A 20,077-nucleotide genomic window follows, 5' to 3' on the forward strand; every position below is an offset into this window, starting at 1 on the left:
ACTTTTCTCTGTTGAATCCAATGGGGTCGCTGTGTCCATTTCTTTTATTGTCTATGGTCGTGGGCCGATCTCGATCACGCGACACTATTACTAGGAGATCCAGACTCTGGAGATCCAGTGAAGAAATCCATTGAATTCACCTCAGAATTAATAACATCATCGATGCGAGATCCAGTAAGAAACATTCCGATTCGGCGCAGAGTTCTCTGTTAAATAAACCATAGATATCATATCAAACAGCGCTGATGTGGAAACCAGCTTTCAGTCCACAAATCAGCAACATTCACCATGGATTTAGGCTAATATAGTAACTCTAACCATAACTATGGTATTGTGACAGAAATAGTCAAACGCTTACAAGTACTAACGTTACACATCTTTTTGCAGCACCTCAAAACTATAATATCATGTATAAATGTTATGTACCAACACATTTTTTGTTCATCCTTCAAAGATTGTCCTAAAACTAAAAATGTTAAGATGTAGGAAAACTCTTATTTAAACACTTATTTAAAAATAAAAATAAATTGCCATTGTAAACAGTAGGATGCTTATTGGCTATTTTCACTCCCTAATATCAATTTTTTCACTTGTTTTGCTTTTTAATTAATATTAAGACATTATGAATGATAATAATTAAAGTTAATTTCATCTACACCCTAAATTAAGCTTAGTGCTTTATTGTCAGCCCCAGTGCTACCAGATTTTTTGTAGAACTCAGTGGCTCCGGTGCTGCTACCCTCAAATGTTAGTCTGGAGCCCTGTGAACTTAAAATAAAACTGCACATTGTAATATCTGTATGTTAAGTCTATTTATTATTAAAGAATTTGTCAGTATTACAGTTATTTGGGGGGAAATTTGAATAATTGCATTGCAAGCTGATTTAAGGTGTGCCCCTAAATTTTCTGCTTGCACTCCTAAAATTTTAAGTCAGTGCTCCTAGTAAAAAAAAGTTAGTCTGGAGCCCTGTCTCCCACACCTACTTCTGTTTGTTTTGCCTGTCACATGAACTGAAAAGTGTTGCTTAATTTTAAAACCTTACAAGTAGATATAGCGGACTTTCTAATTCCGTAGATCCTTTGTGGCAATAGAACCTTTAGATGGACTTTGTTTGAACCTCTCGCTCTCATCCACAGTTTTATGGTCGTCGTTGACTTCCCCCCCCACCACTAACTCTCGGTAGGAGGCATTGTCATTCTGGTCACTCTCCCGCGCCAGTGCGCCAGTGTTTGTGCTGTAATGGAGCGCTGGATCTCCTCCCTGTCTTTCATATCCAACTTTATCACAGTCATTGACTGGCTGATCAGAGGGAGCTCTCCTCAGCTATTTATGAGCCTGCCACCCTGAATGCCTCCTTCCACTGACTCATTCACCTCCTCGCTGATGCCTGGGAAAGCTTCCTGCTCCCACACAAACACACGCTTCTGCCCACTGTGTTGGAGTATGTGTGTTAGAGAGAATGCTCCATCAGATCAGTGTTATTTTAGTGTTATGTATATACTATTGTAGTTTTTATTAACCATATTGTTTGTTTTTAATTTTTAATTTTCAGTTGTTTAATTTGAGTAATTTTATAATGTAATATTATTAGTTTTAGTTTTAATTCATTCCCAGTTAGTCATTTTTTGTGTTTCAACTTAAACTTGCTTTAGTTAGTTGCCAAGGTAATGTTTCTAATTTTCATTTAGTTTAAGTTTTCCATATAATATTTAAATTAAAATGTTTTTAATAGTTTTTTTTTTACAGTTTATAACAAGATTGCTAATTTTCTTAAATATTGGTTAACGGTTAGCATACATGCTCCAAAACATTGAGCCGTGGTGTTCATGTGTGTGACACAAATTCGAATTCAACGTTTTCTGTTTCCCATTTCCTGTTCTTAGTCTCACTGTATCTGTAAGTGGAAGAGGTTCAAAAAATCTTCAAGGGATAGTTTAGTATTTTTATTTATTTAAATTCTGTCATCATGTTAATCATTCCCAAACCAGTTTTTGGCTTTTTTTCTTCTGTTGAACATAAAAGAAGATATTTTTAAGAATGTTTCAGCTCTTTTTATTCATACAATGAAAGCCAATGGGGTCCAAAACACAGTGGACCCCATTGATTTTCATTGTATTAAAAATGGAACATGAGTGTGAGTAAATGATGTCAGAATTTTTATTTTTTGGGTGAACTATACCTTTTAAGTTATCTTTTCTGTTTAAGCAGTGCTTAATTTTAATCTCTGTGATGAAAAGTCAGATTTGGACATGAACACGTCCACATAGCCACTCTGTTGTGTATGCTATCATCACCTTACCTTTGGTGGAAATAAATGTTTTTGCCCCAAATGTGCCGCATCCAGACGAAAACCGTGTTTCTATCAAATTGTGCCCGTCTCTCGATGCAATTTTGCCAGGAGAGCTTTGCAGGGCTATTTTCTCTCATGGCTGATGGAAGAGAAAAGGAAAGGATAGGAGCAAGAGGGATGGTATGCTTCAGCCCTGCGGTACACTGGGAGCTGGGTAATTGCTAGCCCAAGCGGCTAAACAACAGACATAAATGGATACAGAAAATGACAAAAACACAAGAACCGCGATGGTGCTGTCTGATTACTGTGACAACTCCAGCCATGCTTGCTTTGGCTGATCTCTCGGTTCTTTTCACAGAGTAAACGGGCTGTGGAGATCGGATATGCGGCCGCTGTGGTTGATGGGTGTTTTGCGTGTACATGTGGACTCGTGTAATCAACAATCTGTCTGTAGCCACTGATTTTCTTTCGGACACTTTTAAACAGCATCCGAACTAGAGTGACAGCAAGTTAGGGACCAAAAGCCTATAGCTATGTTCTAAAACCTAGCGAGATGCCTACATAAGCAGCTACCTTCTAAGGGGCTGTATACACAGAACGTGTTTTCCAATCCACTGCGCTGCTTTTCCATTGTTTTTCTATGTAGACATGCACTAGGCGGATGTGTTTGACTATTGTGCTCACTTGTGTTTTTTGCATTGTCTCATGCATGACAAGGTGTTCTGAAAATGCTGCACTCAAATTAAAAGAACTTGGTGTTTTTTTTTTTTTATTCCACTGCACTGCGTCTCACATTTTTAACCGCAAAACGCGCTCTGTCTGTGTGAATGGCCCCTAAGGCAGCATGCTAAACTTTATGGAACCTTTATTGGACGCTCTACATTGGCAGCAACACAAATAGGGATCTGCACTGGGAACTTTACTTGTAGTTGATTTTCATAAAATATATACATTAGCAACTTGCTAATGTCAAACTTGATGTAAAAAAGTCTATATGTACTATATTTGTATTGATATTGTTCATGAAATAAGTTTATTTAGATGTAACATTTCTTCTCAGTGAAGTCTGTTATACCATGAATATAACGACTGTTTCTTTCTTGCTCTCTTCTAGATTAGCTTTATACGTGTACGAGTACTTGTTGCATGTTGGGGCCCAGAAATCAGCACAGACCTTCCTTTCCGAGGTAAGACTCTATTTTCACACACACACACACACACACGCACACACACACACACACACACACGGACGGACTCACACACACGGACGGACTCACACACACGGACACACACTAATTTTTCCTATTGAGGACATCTCATAGACTTACTTTGGGTTAATTATATTTTCTATCACCTAACCTGACCCCTAAACATGACACTCACAGAAACATGTGCAGCATTAGATTTAAATAGAAGCATGATCGATTTATAAGCCTTTTTAAAGGACAATTCCGGTGAAAAATGAACCTGGGGTTAATTAACACATGGTTACCGAGTCGATCGTTCCCTGGGATGCGTTTTCATGAAAATCGAATGTAAAGAGTTTTATCTCTAAAAGTAAATCGCTAGTTAATGCCACTAACAAGGCTCAAAATAGCCTCACACTAACACGGTAGCATAATGAGGGTCCCTACATGCAAACCGAAGCATTGAGAACTTTGTAAGTGTACAGAAAGTTTAATAAGAAGAGACTTTATAAAGACAGAACATTACGCGTTTACAGGCAGGCGTCATCTTGGAAAACAGTCTCGACTAATCGAGTCACGAACGCCGTGCTAAGTGAGCTGGTCGATAGGAATTACGTTTGTGAAATATAACATAGCGCGGCGTTCGTGACTCGATTAGTCGAGACTGTTTTCCAAGATGCCTGCTGCCTGTTAACGCGTAATGTACTGTCTTTATAAAGTCTCTTCTTATTAAACTGTCTGTACACTAACAAAGTTCTCAATGCTTCGGTTTGCATGTAGGGACCCTCATTATGCTACTGTGTTAGTGTGAGGCTATTTTGAGCCTTGTTAGTGGTATTAACTAGCGATTTACTTTTACTTACTCTGTGCCCCATATACTAGCGTTATAAGCTAATCTGTTTTTAGAGATAAAACTCTTTACATTCGATTTTCATGAAAACGCATCCCGGGGAACAATCGACTCGGTAACCATGTGTTAATTACCCCTAGGTTCATTTTTCACCGGAATTGTCCTTTAACTAGTAGCCAACTAATCGGTGGGCTGGTTTCACTATATTAGTGAGGACATTTTGGACCCTACAAGTATAGTGATACTTTTACACACACACACACACACACACACACACACAATTTGTAGTTAGAAAACTACATATATACACTACAAGCTAAAAATGGCAAAATATTTGATATTGTGGCTTTATATGTGATCATGTACTTGCATGTGTCATTAAATTATTAACCAAAATCAAGCTCAAATGAAGTTAGGAAGTTTTTTTTCAGTGAATGTCTTTTCGTCATTAGAACAGCTGCATCTGAGGCAGTCAGTCCATCACATGACGTTTTCATCAGCTTAAAGTTATGAAGATTATTGTAGCTGTAGCTATGTGGGGGCTTGTTTTTCCCCCCCTGTTTTTATGTTGTTGTTTTTTTCTGTCATTTGGCCAAAATCTCACATAATGAAGCGCTACACACAGGCTATTTTGGCTGTAACTCGAGGTCAAATCCAAGACGCTCTTCTCTGCTCCTCAAATACATAAAATATCACCCTTTATTTATAAAGTGTTTCTTGAGTAAAGAAATCGCTGTACTTATTCAAAGAACCAATTCTTTATTTACCCTTGCATCGTAAATAAGCAGAGACGCTCCAAACTGCTTGTGGCACTTCATTTAGGATAGAGATGGGGCGGAGTTATGAGGTTTGACTGACAGTTTGAGGAGGCAATGGAGTTACGAGATTTGGTCACAAGCACTTTTTAATACTTGTCATTGGTTAAATATTTGCAAAACCCACAGACAGACGTAAATTTTTTGATATTTTAAATTGTATTATTCATTTATAAAGTAATTGAAAAAAGGCTCCCAGTTCGTTTGAGTTTAATGTGAGACCAAATATTCACTATAGGGTTCAAACCTGGACTCTGACCAGTAGGCAAAAACATGAGCCTGATGGACTTGTTCTCAAGCCACTTCTTTGCAATTTGGGCAGGAGCATTGTCTTGTTGAAAAATAACATCTGATCATTCCTCTTTAGATAGCAACTTTTCATTTCTGGGAAGCCATTCTGCAATATTCTCCTGTACACCAAAGCATTAAATGACTGTTAACAGTGAACCAATACAGCAGCTAAAAAGGCTCCCCACAAAATATTCTGCCAAAACCTTCATTCTGCCTTTGTTTTTTTTGAGACAGCAATGGCTTTTTAAGTAGTGCATTTGCTTAAATTTGGCTAATTTCCTGACCAATCACTTGTGGTTAAGACAAATAAAAGCTTAGAATATATAGATTTGTTTTGCCCAGGAGTCTATATAATATGTATTTTTCAGGAAATTTGCTCATCCACATTTAAATGATTACTTTAGATTTTTTAGTAAATATCTAACACACAACATATTCACATAATTGTTTGCTTTTCCCCATATTTCTACTCTCTCTGAATCTATGAACCAGTATGTGTGCACCAACCATGTGCAAAATTATTAATTACCCGTCATTAATTATCTGGTAATAGCTGTTTATGTTACGCTGACCGGCAGGACTTTTAGTTGCAGTGTATTTGTGAACAGCCATTTCCACCCATTGCTCTGTTACCCCAGGCTGTTTTTTTCCACCCTGTTGACTTGGCGGCATCTCTGCTGCGTTGCGGCATTGTTCCCCTGTTTCTGCAGCACTTCTCAAAAGCACCACAAGTTGGTCAGATGTTTATCGTGCCGTTTGGCAGCCCGACGAGGTGAAATTGACTGATAATGTGTTCTTAACCTTCAGACCTGCTTCGGTAATCCACTTTCAGCTGCAGTGAACAAACCTATCCTCTCTATCCTCTTAGAATTTTTTTTCTCTCGCTACAGTTTCCTGTGTAATCATCCATATATAATTGTTATAATAGGCTAATTCTTTCCTCACACTTTCCATGGTCAGTTCAGGTCCCTCTACTCACCTATTACAAAGGGGAACGTTTCTTAAATACACTGAGATTATGGCCTTAATGAGAGGCGCCCTGGTCATTTCCACACAAGCAGAAGTGAAAGTGAGCCCCAAGGACTGAATGAAGCGTAGGAAAAAACAGAAGCCATGATTAATTTTTAGGGTCATGGCTCTAGAAGGCTAAAGCCTGATGTAGGTCTCCACAATAGTTGATTGACCAGGATAAAGCTGAGTAATGACGTTGCCTTCAAGTCCATGTAGCAGTAGTCGTATTTATGAGATGTGGGCATGTGAAGGGCATCAACATTGTAACTACCAGTTGTGAATCTCTGGTTTTCTTTGAGCTCTGACTTTCTGAGTTGAGAGTGTCTTAATTAATCAGGCATGGTGGAAGCCAGTTAGTATTGCTCATAATTATGTTTGCATTGTGAATGCTGACTTTAGAGTCATTCTTAACATTTTGTATGTTGTTAAAGGCATACTGTAGTTCAACCAAAATATGTATTTTTTCATCATTTACTTTTTTCTTACTTCTGCAGACCACGAAAGAAGATATTTTGAAGAACTATTTTTGTCCGTATAACGAAGGTCATTGGGCTCCAAAACAACATTGGACCCCGTTGACTTTCATTGTATGGACAAAAAAACATTTTCAAAATACCTTCTTTTGTGTTCCACAGAAGAGAGAAAGTCATGGTTTGAAACAAGTTACAGTGATATGCATTGACCATAATTCTGTTGTATTAGTCCAAAAAATAATGAAATTGCCCAGACCAAAATTACTTCAACGCACGTCCTATCAGAACCATCTTTTTAAACATATATTTCTCCTCTCTGCCTATAACATTTGGAGCTCCGCTGTCATAGAAGGATGGAGTGAGGAACAGTGTAATGCTGTGGTGGAAAAAAGCAGGATGATATATGGGATGTGGATTGGGTCAGGGACCAATCTGCAGAACGCCTGACAAGAAAATGTTTCGCATATTATCTTCAATCTCAAAACCACTCTCTTTCTCCTTTCTTTCCTCTCACTGCCTGTTGTAGATCCGATGGGAGAAGAACATTACGCTAGGGGAGCCTCCTGGATTCCTCCATTCATGGTGGTGGTAAGTCCAATGTTTTTTTTGTTTGTTTTTCACAGCTCATCCGACCATATTTAGTAATGCTTACTATGACAAGCATCACTATTACTGTTACTCAGAGTTAGTTTTATTACAGAGTTGGATTTATAGCTTGTAACTGTATCACATTACACCTGCTTAATGGCAAGGATGGAGAATTCTGCCTGTCAACTTTTTAAACTTGTCAGCTAGGTACAATTATCTAGCTGGTTGACAGATGAGATTTTGTCGAAATTGCAAGAATGACTCGTGTTAATCTTGGTAGCGTCAGTAAGAATGTGTTGAAAATTACAAATAAAACAGTAATGTTTTGCAATGTACAGCCCCTTTCACACAGTGCGTTGATCCCGAGAAATTGCCGTAAAATTGCTAGAGTGCCTGTGTGAACGCAAACACGTCCCGGGATTGATCGATGCCGGGATGAGGACCTAGTAACATTGCCGGGATCAGTCCCGGAACGCTCCCTGTGTGAACAAAAGCCAGGACCAATGCCGTAAGTGGTGTGTCGTAGTGATGACGCTGAAGCTGAGGTAGTTCGTCAGCTTAGTGGCTTAGTATGCAATGCGCTAGTTTATGATCGAATCAGAAAAATGCACGAGCGTGGTCACATTCTGACATCACGTGTCTTTACGGGATGTGTGTGAACGCACTCACAGATTCCGGCAAATCACTGGCAGTGTGAATGAACCAAAATCAAACGATCCCGGGACAAACCCAGGGACACATTATCCGTGTGTTTTCCGGAATCTCTGTGTGAAAGGGGCTTATGTTACTGTTTTTCAGCAAAAGTGTTTATGAACTTATTGCTGTCTTGGAGATTCCTGTGTGATTATAAGATCTGTATTCACAACTACTATTGCACATTTTGTTTTTATAAAAACTTTTAATTTTTTGCAAAAAAAATACATGTATATGTGTGAAAAATGTATTATATATTTTTTTTTAACAATTTAAAAATAAATATTAAAGTATTAAATACATAATATTTTTAAAAATTGTTTTAAAATAAATTTTAAATGATAAATTTAAAAATGATACTACATTTACACATGCATCTAAATTCATAGAATTTTATTTTGGTGTTTTGTGCCAACAAAAATGTGGACAGGGCAAGTTAAAATCTGAACTATTGGCCCATCCGAGCAAGCAGAAAAAAAATCCTTATCCTTGAACCCTGACCTGGTTAACCGACAAATGTGAAGGCTACAGTTAAAACCGAAAATTTCCTCACTGTTTACTCAAAAGCAACCCCACCAAAGAGAGAAAGTATATCTATTACAAGAGCAACTTCAATATTGTTTGTATTCACTTTCTCTGTATTGATTTATACTAATCTAGGCTTAAGGTTGGCTGTGACACCCGCCGTCAAACTGTATGTTTAACCTGCTGTGGTTTGACCCATGGCAGTGGATGTATTATTGGGTCATGCAGCCTTTATGGAGGGCACGTCTGCCCGGGTCTGGCTCTCCCACCCCGCTCCTTCAGACAAAAGGCCCAGATGGTGGGGCAAAGACGTGTCCCATCCCTCCTCTAAACCCCTTCCATCAACCTTTGTCTCTGCTGCTGTCCTTTGTTCCTGTTAAAGACCCCAAACACAGATTAACTCTTTGCATACCGTTCCCCTTTGTGGAGAAGTGTCTGAATCCCCCACTGGCCCAATTTGGATATATTCTCCTCCATTGGGGGTGGTCAGTGACAAACTGAGGGCCAGTGGGGGGCCAGGGGGTCAAAACAGCTCACCGGTCGGTAGTAGTCGTATAGGATAAAGGCAGATAAGTGCAGGTTTGAGGAAGGAACTCGAGTTGTTAAACCTCACCTCCTGTGCGTTAGCGCATTGAAACTCTTTGTGACGGCTCACCAACTTCCCCATAATTGCATCTCTCATATTGCTCGTGTTCAGTCGGCGAGGATTTCCCATTTGCCATGATTCTGTTATTAACCGTAAGCCTTGCGGATGTTCCGGTACCTGAGGTCAGCGACTGTCCGAGGGTCGGGATTATCTTGTTTCTCAAATGCAAATGACACACCACTGTACTCCTAGACATACACATGCGAAAGAGCTCCTTACTGTAAAGTCTATATACGTATGGATGTAGTCGAATTACCCCAGCTTTTGTCTCGTACTGTCTTCACTATTAGGATTTGCTTAATTGCCCCCAGAGAAGAGCTTAGTGTTTAAGAGAATCTATTAACATGAGAATGTAGTTCCGTCCAATTAGCATCATAGGCACGCGTAAAGCCCGACTCATTGTAATTGCATTGTTTGGCTCGCAGGGAAGTGCCATGACGTCAGTCAGGCAAACCTGCTTGTGGGGTTAAACCATGTATACAAGTCAGCCATTAAACTTTACTACACAGGTTATTTGATTTTAAGGGCCTACCATTTTCCCAATAGAAAATTACAGTACCGTTCAAAAGTTTTGAGTCAGTGAGTTTGAAAAAAAAAGAAGAGGAAATTATTACTTTTATTCAGCCAAGATGCATTAAATTGATCAAATGTGACATTTAGTTGTTTTCACCAAAAAAAAATATTAAGCTGCTCAACCATTTTCAACATTCAATAATGATTATAAATGTTTCTTGAGCACCAAATCATCATATTAGAATGATTTCTGAAGGATCATGTTACACTGAAGATTGGAGTTATGATGCTGAAAATTCAGCTTTGCCAAATGCATATCGTTTAATGTGGCCATTGCAGAAATAGAATGCTTCAGCTGTTTAAAATGGTGGAGATAAGTTTTTCCTGAACGCATATTATCTGTGATTGTAATAATTTCAGAGTCCAGTAAATGGTTAAATTTCACAGAACCGTCTTTTAACAGCAAGCTAGTCACTTTAAATTTCAAATAAAGCTGACACATGCGTGTTTAATTATTCAGTAAAAAAAAAAGAAAAGATTTAAACCATTTATATTTATAGCTTTAGCATAATGCATAGCATACATTAACCTTTATATTTGTTTGTATAGCCCTCAGTTTGCATGTTGTTTTTGGAGAGAACATTGACATTTTTTTTTGTAATTTAGAGATTTTGTATTATAATATATGTAAAAATAGGTTTGTTGAAATGTTATCCAGCCATTTATCTGGAACATGAGAGGCTTTCCCCCCACCTATTTCTCTCTCACTTCCTATCCGTCTCTTTTTCTCCCTCCATTTTTCCCCTCTCTCTTTCCATGTCTGTTTCTAGTTTCCTCTTCCCATTAATGTTCCCCACCCCCACATACAAAGGGTCCCTCATTTTTATCCTCCTCTCTCTCTCTCTCTCTCTCTCTCTCTCTCTCTCTCTCTCTCTCTCTCTTTTTTACTTCAGATTTTTAAATCTATGTAAGGTTTAGTTAAACCCTGAATATTGTGTACTAAAAGGGGGTTAAAAGTCAAAGTAAAAGTCTCTCTCTCTCTCTCTCTCTCTCTCTCTCTTTCTCTTTCTCTTCTCTCTCTCTCTCTCTCTCTCTCTCTCTCTCTCTCTCTCTCTCTCTCTCTCTCTCTCTCTCTCTCTCTCTCTCTCTCTCTCTCTCTCTCCTTTTCCTGTGTAACTCTTTCACTTGCTCTACAAGTGTTCAGGAATGTTCTTTATCCTGGTAAATATTTGCAGGAAAAAAGCATAGTTTTCTGCATCAGCACAAAGGCAATCATATCAACAGGTTTCCCAATTTAGGTAAAATAGTATAACAACAAAAAATAGTTTTGTCTATATATATATATATATATGATATACTAGATATACTTGAGATACTATATACTTTATAAACTGTTTATTTACTCTTTCTTGGTGAGAGCAACAGCAGGCGCGTGTGTGTCGCGTGGCAATGGTAAGCCTTAGTGCCGTTGGCCTTTTCTTCCAGGAGATTTTATAGTATATCCATTAAATCGATATCTGAAGACCTGGAGTGATCTAATTTGGGCCAGTTAAACAGGTACTTAGTTTCAGTGCAGTAATTAAAATACCATTTGGACGCAAACCTTGTTCAGCCTCCAAACAGCCCTGCAGGACCCAAAGGCTCTTAATTGAGGAAATCCCTGGCTTAATTGATTTGTTACCTGCTGTTTTTGCCAAGCGGGTGGGAACGGTAAAAGAGTGTTCAAATCTCACGAATGCAGCTCAAGTTTGACTGGACTTTTTTTTTCTTTTTTTTTTTAACCATGCTGGCTTTCTTAATCATTAATAAAGCTCAAATGAAGTCAAAGAAATGTATTGGCTGCTTACAAGTTTTGTATGTGGTATGATGCTTATGTGTTCATATATGTTGTATTTAACGGTCTCAATCTCTCCTGTTTCTTGTTGCAGTGTATTCTGGGATTTGTACTGTGCCGCTCCAGACCGCCGTGAGACCTGTGAGCACTCCAGCGAGGCCAAGGCCTTCCACGACTATGTGAGTGACAGACAAACTTGACAGTCTTTTAGTCTTCTAGGTGGCGCGGGCAGAGCCGAGCCTCAACCTCTCGTCCAATGGCAATGTGCGTTGGGGTTGGGTCTTAGCCTCAATCTGTTGTTCATGTTTATTGATGTGATGGTGTTTAGTGAATGACACATGGCAGATTTGCTTACCAAAGCGTCACATGATGCAAGCGCTCCATAAGCACATAAAGGTTAAGTGAGCTGAATAGAGGGTTTTCGCGTGAGTAAGTGTGTGTTAGATGCGTTATGTGTGTACATGAGTTTTTTGATCCAGATCATGTTTCTCCCTGGTTGTCCTTTTTAAAAATGCTCGCGTTATGTAATTGTGTTATAGGAAGACAAGTATGGGATGTTTATTTCCGTTTATTTTTCCGGCAGTGGCCTTCATAAAGCAGCCGTACAGCATCCCTGGGAACACAGAATTGTGCGGCTTCTTTAATTTGCACAGACAGACATGTAATCTGATTAACATACTGAATGCTCTGCATTCACAGATGTAATATTTCAGTAACAGTGAAAGGCATAATGAAATGCCAGTTGTTGTTGCCGGGATGCCCGCGGGTGCGAGTCAGAGCGAGAAAGATAGATGGACGGCTCAGAACAGGTTGACTGTAAATGTTTGGTTAATGCATATGTTTGTGAAAATTAAGGTCATATAAGGTTTGCTGAGTCTGTGTTGCAATGCAGTTATTGTCCTAGTCTTACAAAAAGAGTCTCAAACAAACTAAATTAAAGGAATTTATTGGGTTAAATGCAGCTTATGGCCTATATTAAATGGATAGTACATGAATACAGTTTAATGATACAAACGAATATTTGTTACACAATGTTTTTTAAAAATTCACTGAATATATATATTTTTTGAAATTATATATTGTCCATTGAAAAAGCTGTCGGAGCTTTGAACTGTAATTTCTGTCAATCAGGTTGTTGGCTAAAGCTAATAGTCTAAAAATTTACAAATATTGGCTTATTCATAATCTTGTCACTAATATGATACAGTTAGTTTTAAATATACCAAATTTTCTAGTGTTGTTTTTGCTTACAGAAGTCAGTTTTACAAGACCTATGTTCTAACATCTGGTGAAGTAGCTTCAGAAACATCATTTACATAAGCTAAGACAGAACGAGAGAGATAAAAAGGGAATGTGATTTAGTGGATAATGGTATCAGGGTTAGTTCAGAGAGCCTGACCTCTAGTCTTTCTGCTGAACTTGACTGGTGGCGTTCATGGAGACGACAGCTCAGAAGGAGTCTGGACAGTGTCAAGAGTTCTGTCAACATCTGGAAGGAAACGGATCCAATTTCATTCCACCGACCAACATTGCACTGGCTTGTATAAAAAACCAAAGCAAATATTTGACTAAAATGTATCCGCCCTCTGGGATGTGATTTGCAGTATTTTACTAATAGCTAATCGCAAACGCCTCATGCATGTCGTCGCTCATTGATCTTAAATGTATTACTTGTTTAAATGACTTTGTTAAACATGATTAAATATGGACATCCTTTTCATTAGTTGTGCAAATATTCCTTTTTTTTCTGAACCGAAAGAATTTTTTTCTGATTAGAACGTGGGGATTTTTTTCCATTCTGCATTTTCAAACATTCCCTTCATCTGCTTAAAGGAATAGTTCACCCAAAAAATATAACTGTATTCATTTTAACCCTGTATGCTGTTATGTATTCAGTGGAACAGTGTTATTTTAGTATTATTCATACTTTATAGTATTTTTATAGTATATATTTTTTGTTTTAATTTTAATTTTAATTAATTTGTTTTTTGTATTTTGTTATGTGCTTTTGTAATTTTTTATAAATGTAATATTTCTATTTTTATTCATTTTAGTACTTCAGTTAGTTCCCAAGGTAAAATTTCTAATTTCTGTTTGTTTTTCATCTAATATTTTTTTTATTTATTTCCGCTTTATTTCAATTAGTTAAAATTATTTCAATAGTTTTAGTGAACTGCCGTGGAACACAAAAAAGTGTTTTACAATAATTTTTGCATATATCCTTTTAATATAACAAAAGTAACCATCAGCTGTCAAAACAAAACAAAATAATGGTAAAATGGTAATTAAATGTATGGGTAAATTTATTTTTTGTTTTGTTTATTTTATTTATATATATATATATATATATATATATATATATATATATATATATATATATATATATATATATATATATAGTACTGCACAATATGCCAATTCTTCTGAAGTGATATATAATAGCTTTATATGATCAACAGACCTGAATTTGTCATTATTCACAGATTATCTTTATTTCTGCTGCAGCTCTGTAGCTAAAAATCATGACATCAAACCTATGCCATTGGCCCCTTTTTTGATTTGAAAGCTTAAATTTCAGTGACTTTATCACAGTTATCATTCATCATATAGAAGTTATCATAACACTTCAGAACACTTGGAATATAGCTCACGAGTCATAAGGTCTATTATATGGTGTTTACAATGCTTATTTGTCCTTTTTGGAGCTTAAGGTCACTATAAACTGTTGTTTCATGAACAATCAATGTATGTGTAGATTTTTTTTGTGTTCCACTGCAAACAGTCTTTTGTAAGGGTGTGTGTGTAAATGAGCCCATGTGTGTTGTAGAGCTGCAGTATCATGTGTGCCTGTCTTGGCAAGGTCTTTGCTGCTACTAGGGTGTCCTTGAGTTCAGTGATTTATCATGTTCTTATTCTGATCCCTTTGCTCCCTTGTTGGGTCACAACTCTGCATAGGCCTGTGCTGTGTGTGTGTGTGTGTGTGTGTGCTGTGTGTGTGTGTGTGTATGTACCTGTTTGGGTCTTCAGATCTGCATTGCCCACACCTTCCTGGCTGCTTCTGCTGCGCTAAAATCCAAACAGTCAGGAATCCTTTAGGTACAAGATAATGGAATATAACGGTCTAATCCTCTAATCCTGGGAATGGTTGAGGGCTAATCCAGGGATCTTGTGGGATTGGTGTCTTGGCAATGGGGATGGAATTTTGGGACGCGACACCTCTGAATACCAGAGTCGTCTGTGTGCTCTTCACTTTCTGCCGGGCTTGAGTCGTAAAGCTTCATAATGAGCATTGATTAACGCATTCTAACTCAGAACATGCTTACACCTCAGATCTGCTTGACGATCCAAATACACCTTCTGTTAGTCCTGCTTAAGATGTGTTTTTTTTTTAATCAGAATCCACCATTTTTCAAAGTTTTACAAGGAATAGAATAAAATAGTAAAAAAATGTAAATACATTTTTAATTTGCTTGTTTAAAAAAAGATCATTTTTTCAAAAAAAAAAAAATAATAAAGAGAAAAAAATGACTTTAGACAAATGTCAAAAATCATGTACACACATAAGATTAAAATAGATTTCAGTTAAATACTGCATTTTATAGAATTTTTCCATTCTACATAAGGTGGGTTGTCCTGAAATCACATGACCATCCATGTCTTGAATTTCAGTTGGGTTAATTAACAAACTTCGGACAAATTTACCTCTGTTTTCCAGAGAAATAAGACTTGGTGAAAAAAGTTTTGTGTGTCTGTTTTGTCATTTAAGACTAAAATCTTTTAAAAATCTGTTTCTGCTTCATATACAGTTAGTTTCTCTCTATATTTCTAATACTGTACGCATCTCTTTTCCATTTTATAATTCTTGGTTTACAACCTGTTGCCCATATTTTTCAGTTTCCCCTATTTATTCCTCAGGTTAACGCTTCTAGTTAACTGAGCTTGTGGACAACATCTGGAATCAGACATAAGGGCTTTTCACACTTTGCTTAACCATGGGTTATTGTCGTTCTTAACCCCGCTTTTAACCTTGGGTAATGGAACGTTTTACACTTGTAATTTAGAAGCAGGGTTAGCACTGTTTTTTACCCAGGATTATGAAACCCGCTCCGGAGAAGGGTTAGCACCACATTTGTGGGGTTAACCCCATGTTCTGGTGCCAAAATTGTCCAATGTTAGAATGTTACGGCTAGATACTTATCAACGGACAGCCAATAACGTGACTCATATTTACGTGGTTTGGACAGTCAAGGAAACACTGCCTGTTGTCTTATCTTTATAGTCTGAAAAAGCCCTATTTAGACATGTTGAGGTTCGAGTCCTGCCTGCAACATATCCAGAGTGCAATCACAGTCTTTCTCCTCGAGAGATTTTTCCAAGTATCCCCTGTGTCTGGAGTATTAGGTCTCCAATTAATCATTCTGATGGTTGCCGGCTGGTATGATATCATCAGGAAGATTAGTGTAGTAAAATATGGAAATTGCGTACTGTATATAGACGTTGTGTGCGTATATGCGTGTCTGCCTTTCTCTCCTTCCCATCCCCCTCATTCCCTCTCTCTCTGGGGAAGATTGATTGGGTAATCTTGCTGTTTCCCCCATGATGCTGTTCGCTAGCTGGCTTGGGGGAAGGAGAGGCAGTGCGGGCAGTATGACGACACACAGGAATAATGATAACACGCACACACATGCACATATACACAGTGGGAAACAAAGGAGAAGTGAGCCTATTTGTTAAGAGAATCCCTAGTTAAAGAATCTATATTGAGAAGTACACATATACATGTACTCTAAATTATTTTCTCTCACACACTCTCACCTGTCTTTTAATATTATAAGGATATTGCATTCAAAACAGCTTTCTTCATTATAGGAGAATTTTGTCCGCAAACATGAAAAGTTTCTTAACAACACAGGGTTTTTTATTGTTGGCTCGAACGTGTTGGCGCTCTGCCGTGAGTTAAAACTAAAAGCCACTGGTTGTTTATGATTGCTATCCAGTGAGGCGCACAGGGCTGCACTGAGCATGCCCAGTTATAGTTAATATTTGATCCAGACTCACTGGAGGAGGACTAGAGTTGAACGGATCAAGGAAGGGTATTTGGAATGGTATGGGACAAAAAAGAAGGAATCCTTCCTTGTCCTAACTAGTCACAACTCAAAATGTCTTCAGCTCTTGCTTTTCTTGCCAACTTGCTATTTTCTGTTTAACATTTAAGGTTTAATTACAGAGCTATATGGAGCTGGATTTTGGACCAATCAGCGTTGACTATGGGAGGAGCTATGTGGCTCACAAATGACCTGTTTTTTGCCACCGTTCCAGCAGGGATAAAACCTCTAATTAACATGGAAGAGATGATATCGCTTGACGCCTCAGGACATGTCAGGAAACTCTGATTCTTTGTGCACATGGTCTACAGGCCAGTTCTGATTGGACGAGACAGCACAGATTTCTTCACCACGCACACTTATGACCGGTGCTGCATCGGCTTATTAATGCTGTGTGTGTCATGACTCATGTCCAAACAATGCTGAGAATGACCCTCACACAGTTTACAAGTTCTGCCTCACTGTGTTGATCGCAATCTGATGGTTGAGACTTAAAGGTGAAGTGTCCTATTTTTTTTGACGTTTCAATCCTATCTCAGCTTGATATGCAGAGACAATTATCGGCCAAAAATGGCTGGATTCTGTTGCATAGAACTGATTAACTGAATAATATATTGATATAAAATATTATTAGATTTTCTGTCCAATTTTAGTGCGGTACTTTCAATAAAAGTGTGGTTATTTTTTTTTTTTTGGCTTGCATTTTTTAAATTCAGTTTCATTAAAATGATTGAATTTCATTAAATATTCTAATATTAATCCAATTATACCAAAAAAGCTAACTGAAAATGAGACAGTCGGCCAAGGGCAGAATTTTCGGTTTTATTTCAGTGCATCCCTACTTTAAAAGCCTAAATCTGTTTAAACATTCTTCGTTCAACTTTTAAAAGTACATGGGACCTCTGATGAGGGTTCAAACCTGCAACCTTTCGTTTACTAGCCCAGATCTGCCACACTACACTTCTTCTATTCTTCCTTAGTCAGCCTGAAACCCATTGCTCGTCTACACTCTTCCCTGTTAGCCTCTCTCGGTCTTCACACAAATGTTCTCTCTCTTTGGTAGGGTTGGCAGGCAGTGCTGGCAGGGCACTCTTGGCACGGCGTGCGTCTGGTGCTGTTGTAGCGCGTTGGCTGGTAGCAGCTTGTGAGGGGTGGCGCAAGTACACCAGACTCAAGTACCAGCTGGGCATCCAAACCCATCCCTGAACCAAAAGAGGCTTCCTTGGATCGCTTTTCTTTCCTTTGTGTGTTTGTGTGGGTATGAGCGCCTTTACATGTACACACTCAGGCATGTTTGCATATGCCGTGTGTTTGTGTGTTTGGACACACGGCCTGTTTTTCTCCAGGGGTGCAAACGCTCTACATCTGTGTACAACGCACTCGATGCTTATTCAGACGGCAAACGCATTTTTTACGTGCCCCCTTTTATCTGAGAACCACTGCACCGCCTCAGCTAATGGTAACAAACGGGAGTATCAACACAACAGATTACTCGCTTTCCAGTTACGCTGTTACATTATAGCTGTTGACACAAGTTGCGTTCGTTAGCGCTCAACGAGGCACTAATTAATGGGACACACGGTGAGAGGAAATGATAATGATTGAGAATGAGAAACTCAGCTGCAATGGCTGTTGTTTCTGTTGTTTTCTTGAATCCAGCCACACGATTGCAATCAAAACACCAGGGTTCAGTTTAGTGGTCACATGATATTTGTCAATTGCTGATGAAGTTATCAGAATGACCAATGGCCAGTATAATGCTGTTATTTTAATCATTGAACTCCACGATGACAACAAAGATATTTATAAAATTTCTAAATTATTACTATTAAATAATCTTTTTACGACTTAAAGGGGACATATCATGAAAATCTTACTTATACTGTTTATAAGTCCTATAATCGGGTCCCCAGTGCATCTACCAACCCAGAGAACATGAAAAGTGACAACCCAGTAACTTTGTTTTGGTAAGCCTCTCTCTGCAAGCATGTCAAAAAATAGGCCGATCAGATTTCGATCCCCTTCTGACGTAGGAAGGGGATCTTATTATAATATTACCGCCCCTTAATCTGCATGTTTCCACCCACGACGGCGCCGCCATTTGGTTTTCGCAAGCGACAACAGTGTACCCAGTTCTAACGCAATGGCAAAAGTTCGAGCAAAGCATGCAAACTGTTCTGTCGTTGGCTGCACGGACAAGCACAGAACACAATTTGACCAAAAAAATGTCACAGCTGTCTTATAAAGACCTCAGCGAACTGTCAACTTGTGTAAAAGTTAAACACGACGGTACATGCAAGTCGATGAGATGAATCAATGTAACTCCACAACAACTACATACATGTAAATGTATCCACTAACCATTCAGAAGCGTCCAGATGCGTCTAAAAGTTGCAACCTCTTTGGATGAGATTTTGGATGAGTGACATTATTTGCGTGTTTTGTTATTGTATCCTAAGCTCGTCTAAAGCATCGGCCATCTTCTGAACGGAGCAGCTCATTTGCATTTAAAGGGACACACAAAAAGGGTGCGTTTTTGCTCACACCCAAAAAGGGGCAACTTTGACTAGCTATAATAAATGATCTGGGGGGTATTTTGAGCTGAAAATTCACAGACACATTCTGGGGACACCAAAGATTTATATTACATCTTGTGAAAAGGGGCATATGTCACCTTTAAGTGCGAATCGAGTCCAAATGTCTTGAATTTCCGTCTTCGCAGTGAGGATGCTGAAATCTTGCACATGGTGTGAGGTGGCAGTTTTGCTGCAAAATGATGATAATGATTCTGAGACATCTGCTGTAGAGGGTGGATTTTTTTTGTATCTGCAGTTGTGTAGGGTATATCATATATATAGGGTTTTGCATATATTTGCAGCCGGTGACGGCAATGCTCTCCGATTACCGTTGTCATTCCAGCAGCATCTCATGGCTCCCTGATGAATACTCTTGCACCTTTACCAGTGTGTGTGAAAAAGAGCAAAAGCATGCAGTCCCTCTGGTCAAAGCCTTCAGTCTCGCTCTGAACCAACATTTGAACTTTGCAGTGTTGATTTTTGTGTAAAGAGTACCGCAGAAGAAAAAAGAGCTTTATCAGTACCTGCCCAGACCAATTTAGCAGGCAGACAATGATTTAATGTTTTTAATAAGCCTGTGGAGCTGCCTTCCCTCTTCGTGACTTAAATTTCTCATTTATCAATCAAAAATGTAGACGTTAAAAGGGCCATTACATTCGAAATATTTCAAAACACACTC

The 20,077-nt window shown here is 38.4% G+C and overlaps 1 protein-coding gene across 2 annotated transcripts in view; it reads left to right on the forward strand.

Annotated features, from left to right (window-relative positions):
- LOC311086507 (single-stranded DNA-binding protein 2) overlaps positions 1–20,077 on the forward strand; it is a 71,128-nt gene that overhangs the window by 10,144 nt on the left and 40,907 nt on the right. For both annotated transcript variants that reach the window (XM_084119421.1, XM_084119422.1), the window contains exons 2-4: positions 3,406–3,478; positions 7,445–7,506; positions 11,812–11,896. In XM_084119421.1, the coding sequence (XP_083975547.1) occupies positions 3,406–3,478; positions 7,445–7,506; positions 11,812–11,896 (220 nt within the window). The remainder of the gene's footprint in view (positions 1–3,405; positions 3,479–7,444; positions 7,507–11,811; positions 11,897–20,077) is intronic.

The sequence above is a fragment of the Abramis brama genome (genome assembly GCF_963993115.1).
Source record: "Abramis brama genome assembly, chromosome: 7".
Lineage (NCBI taxonomy): Eukaryota > Metazoa > Chordata > Actinopteri > Cypriniformes > Leuciscidae > Abramis > Abramis brama.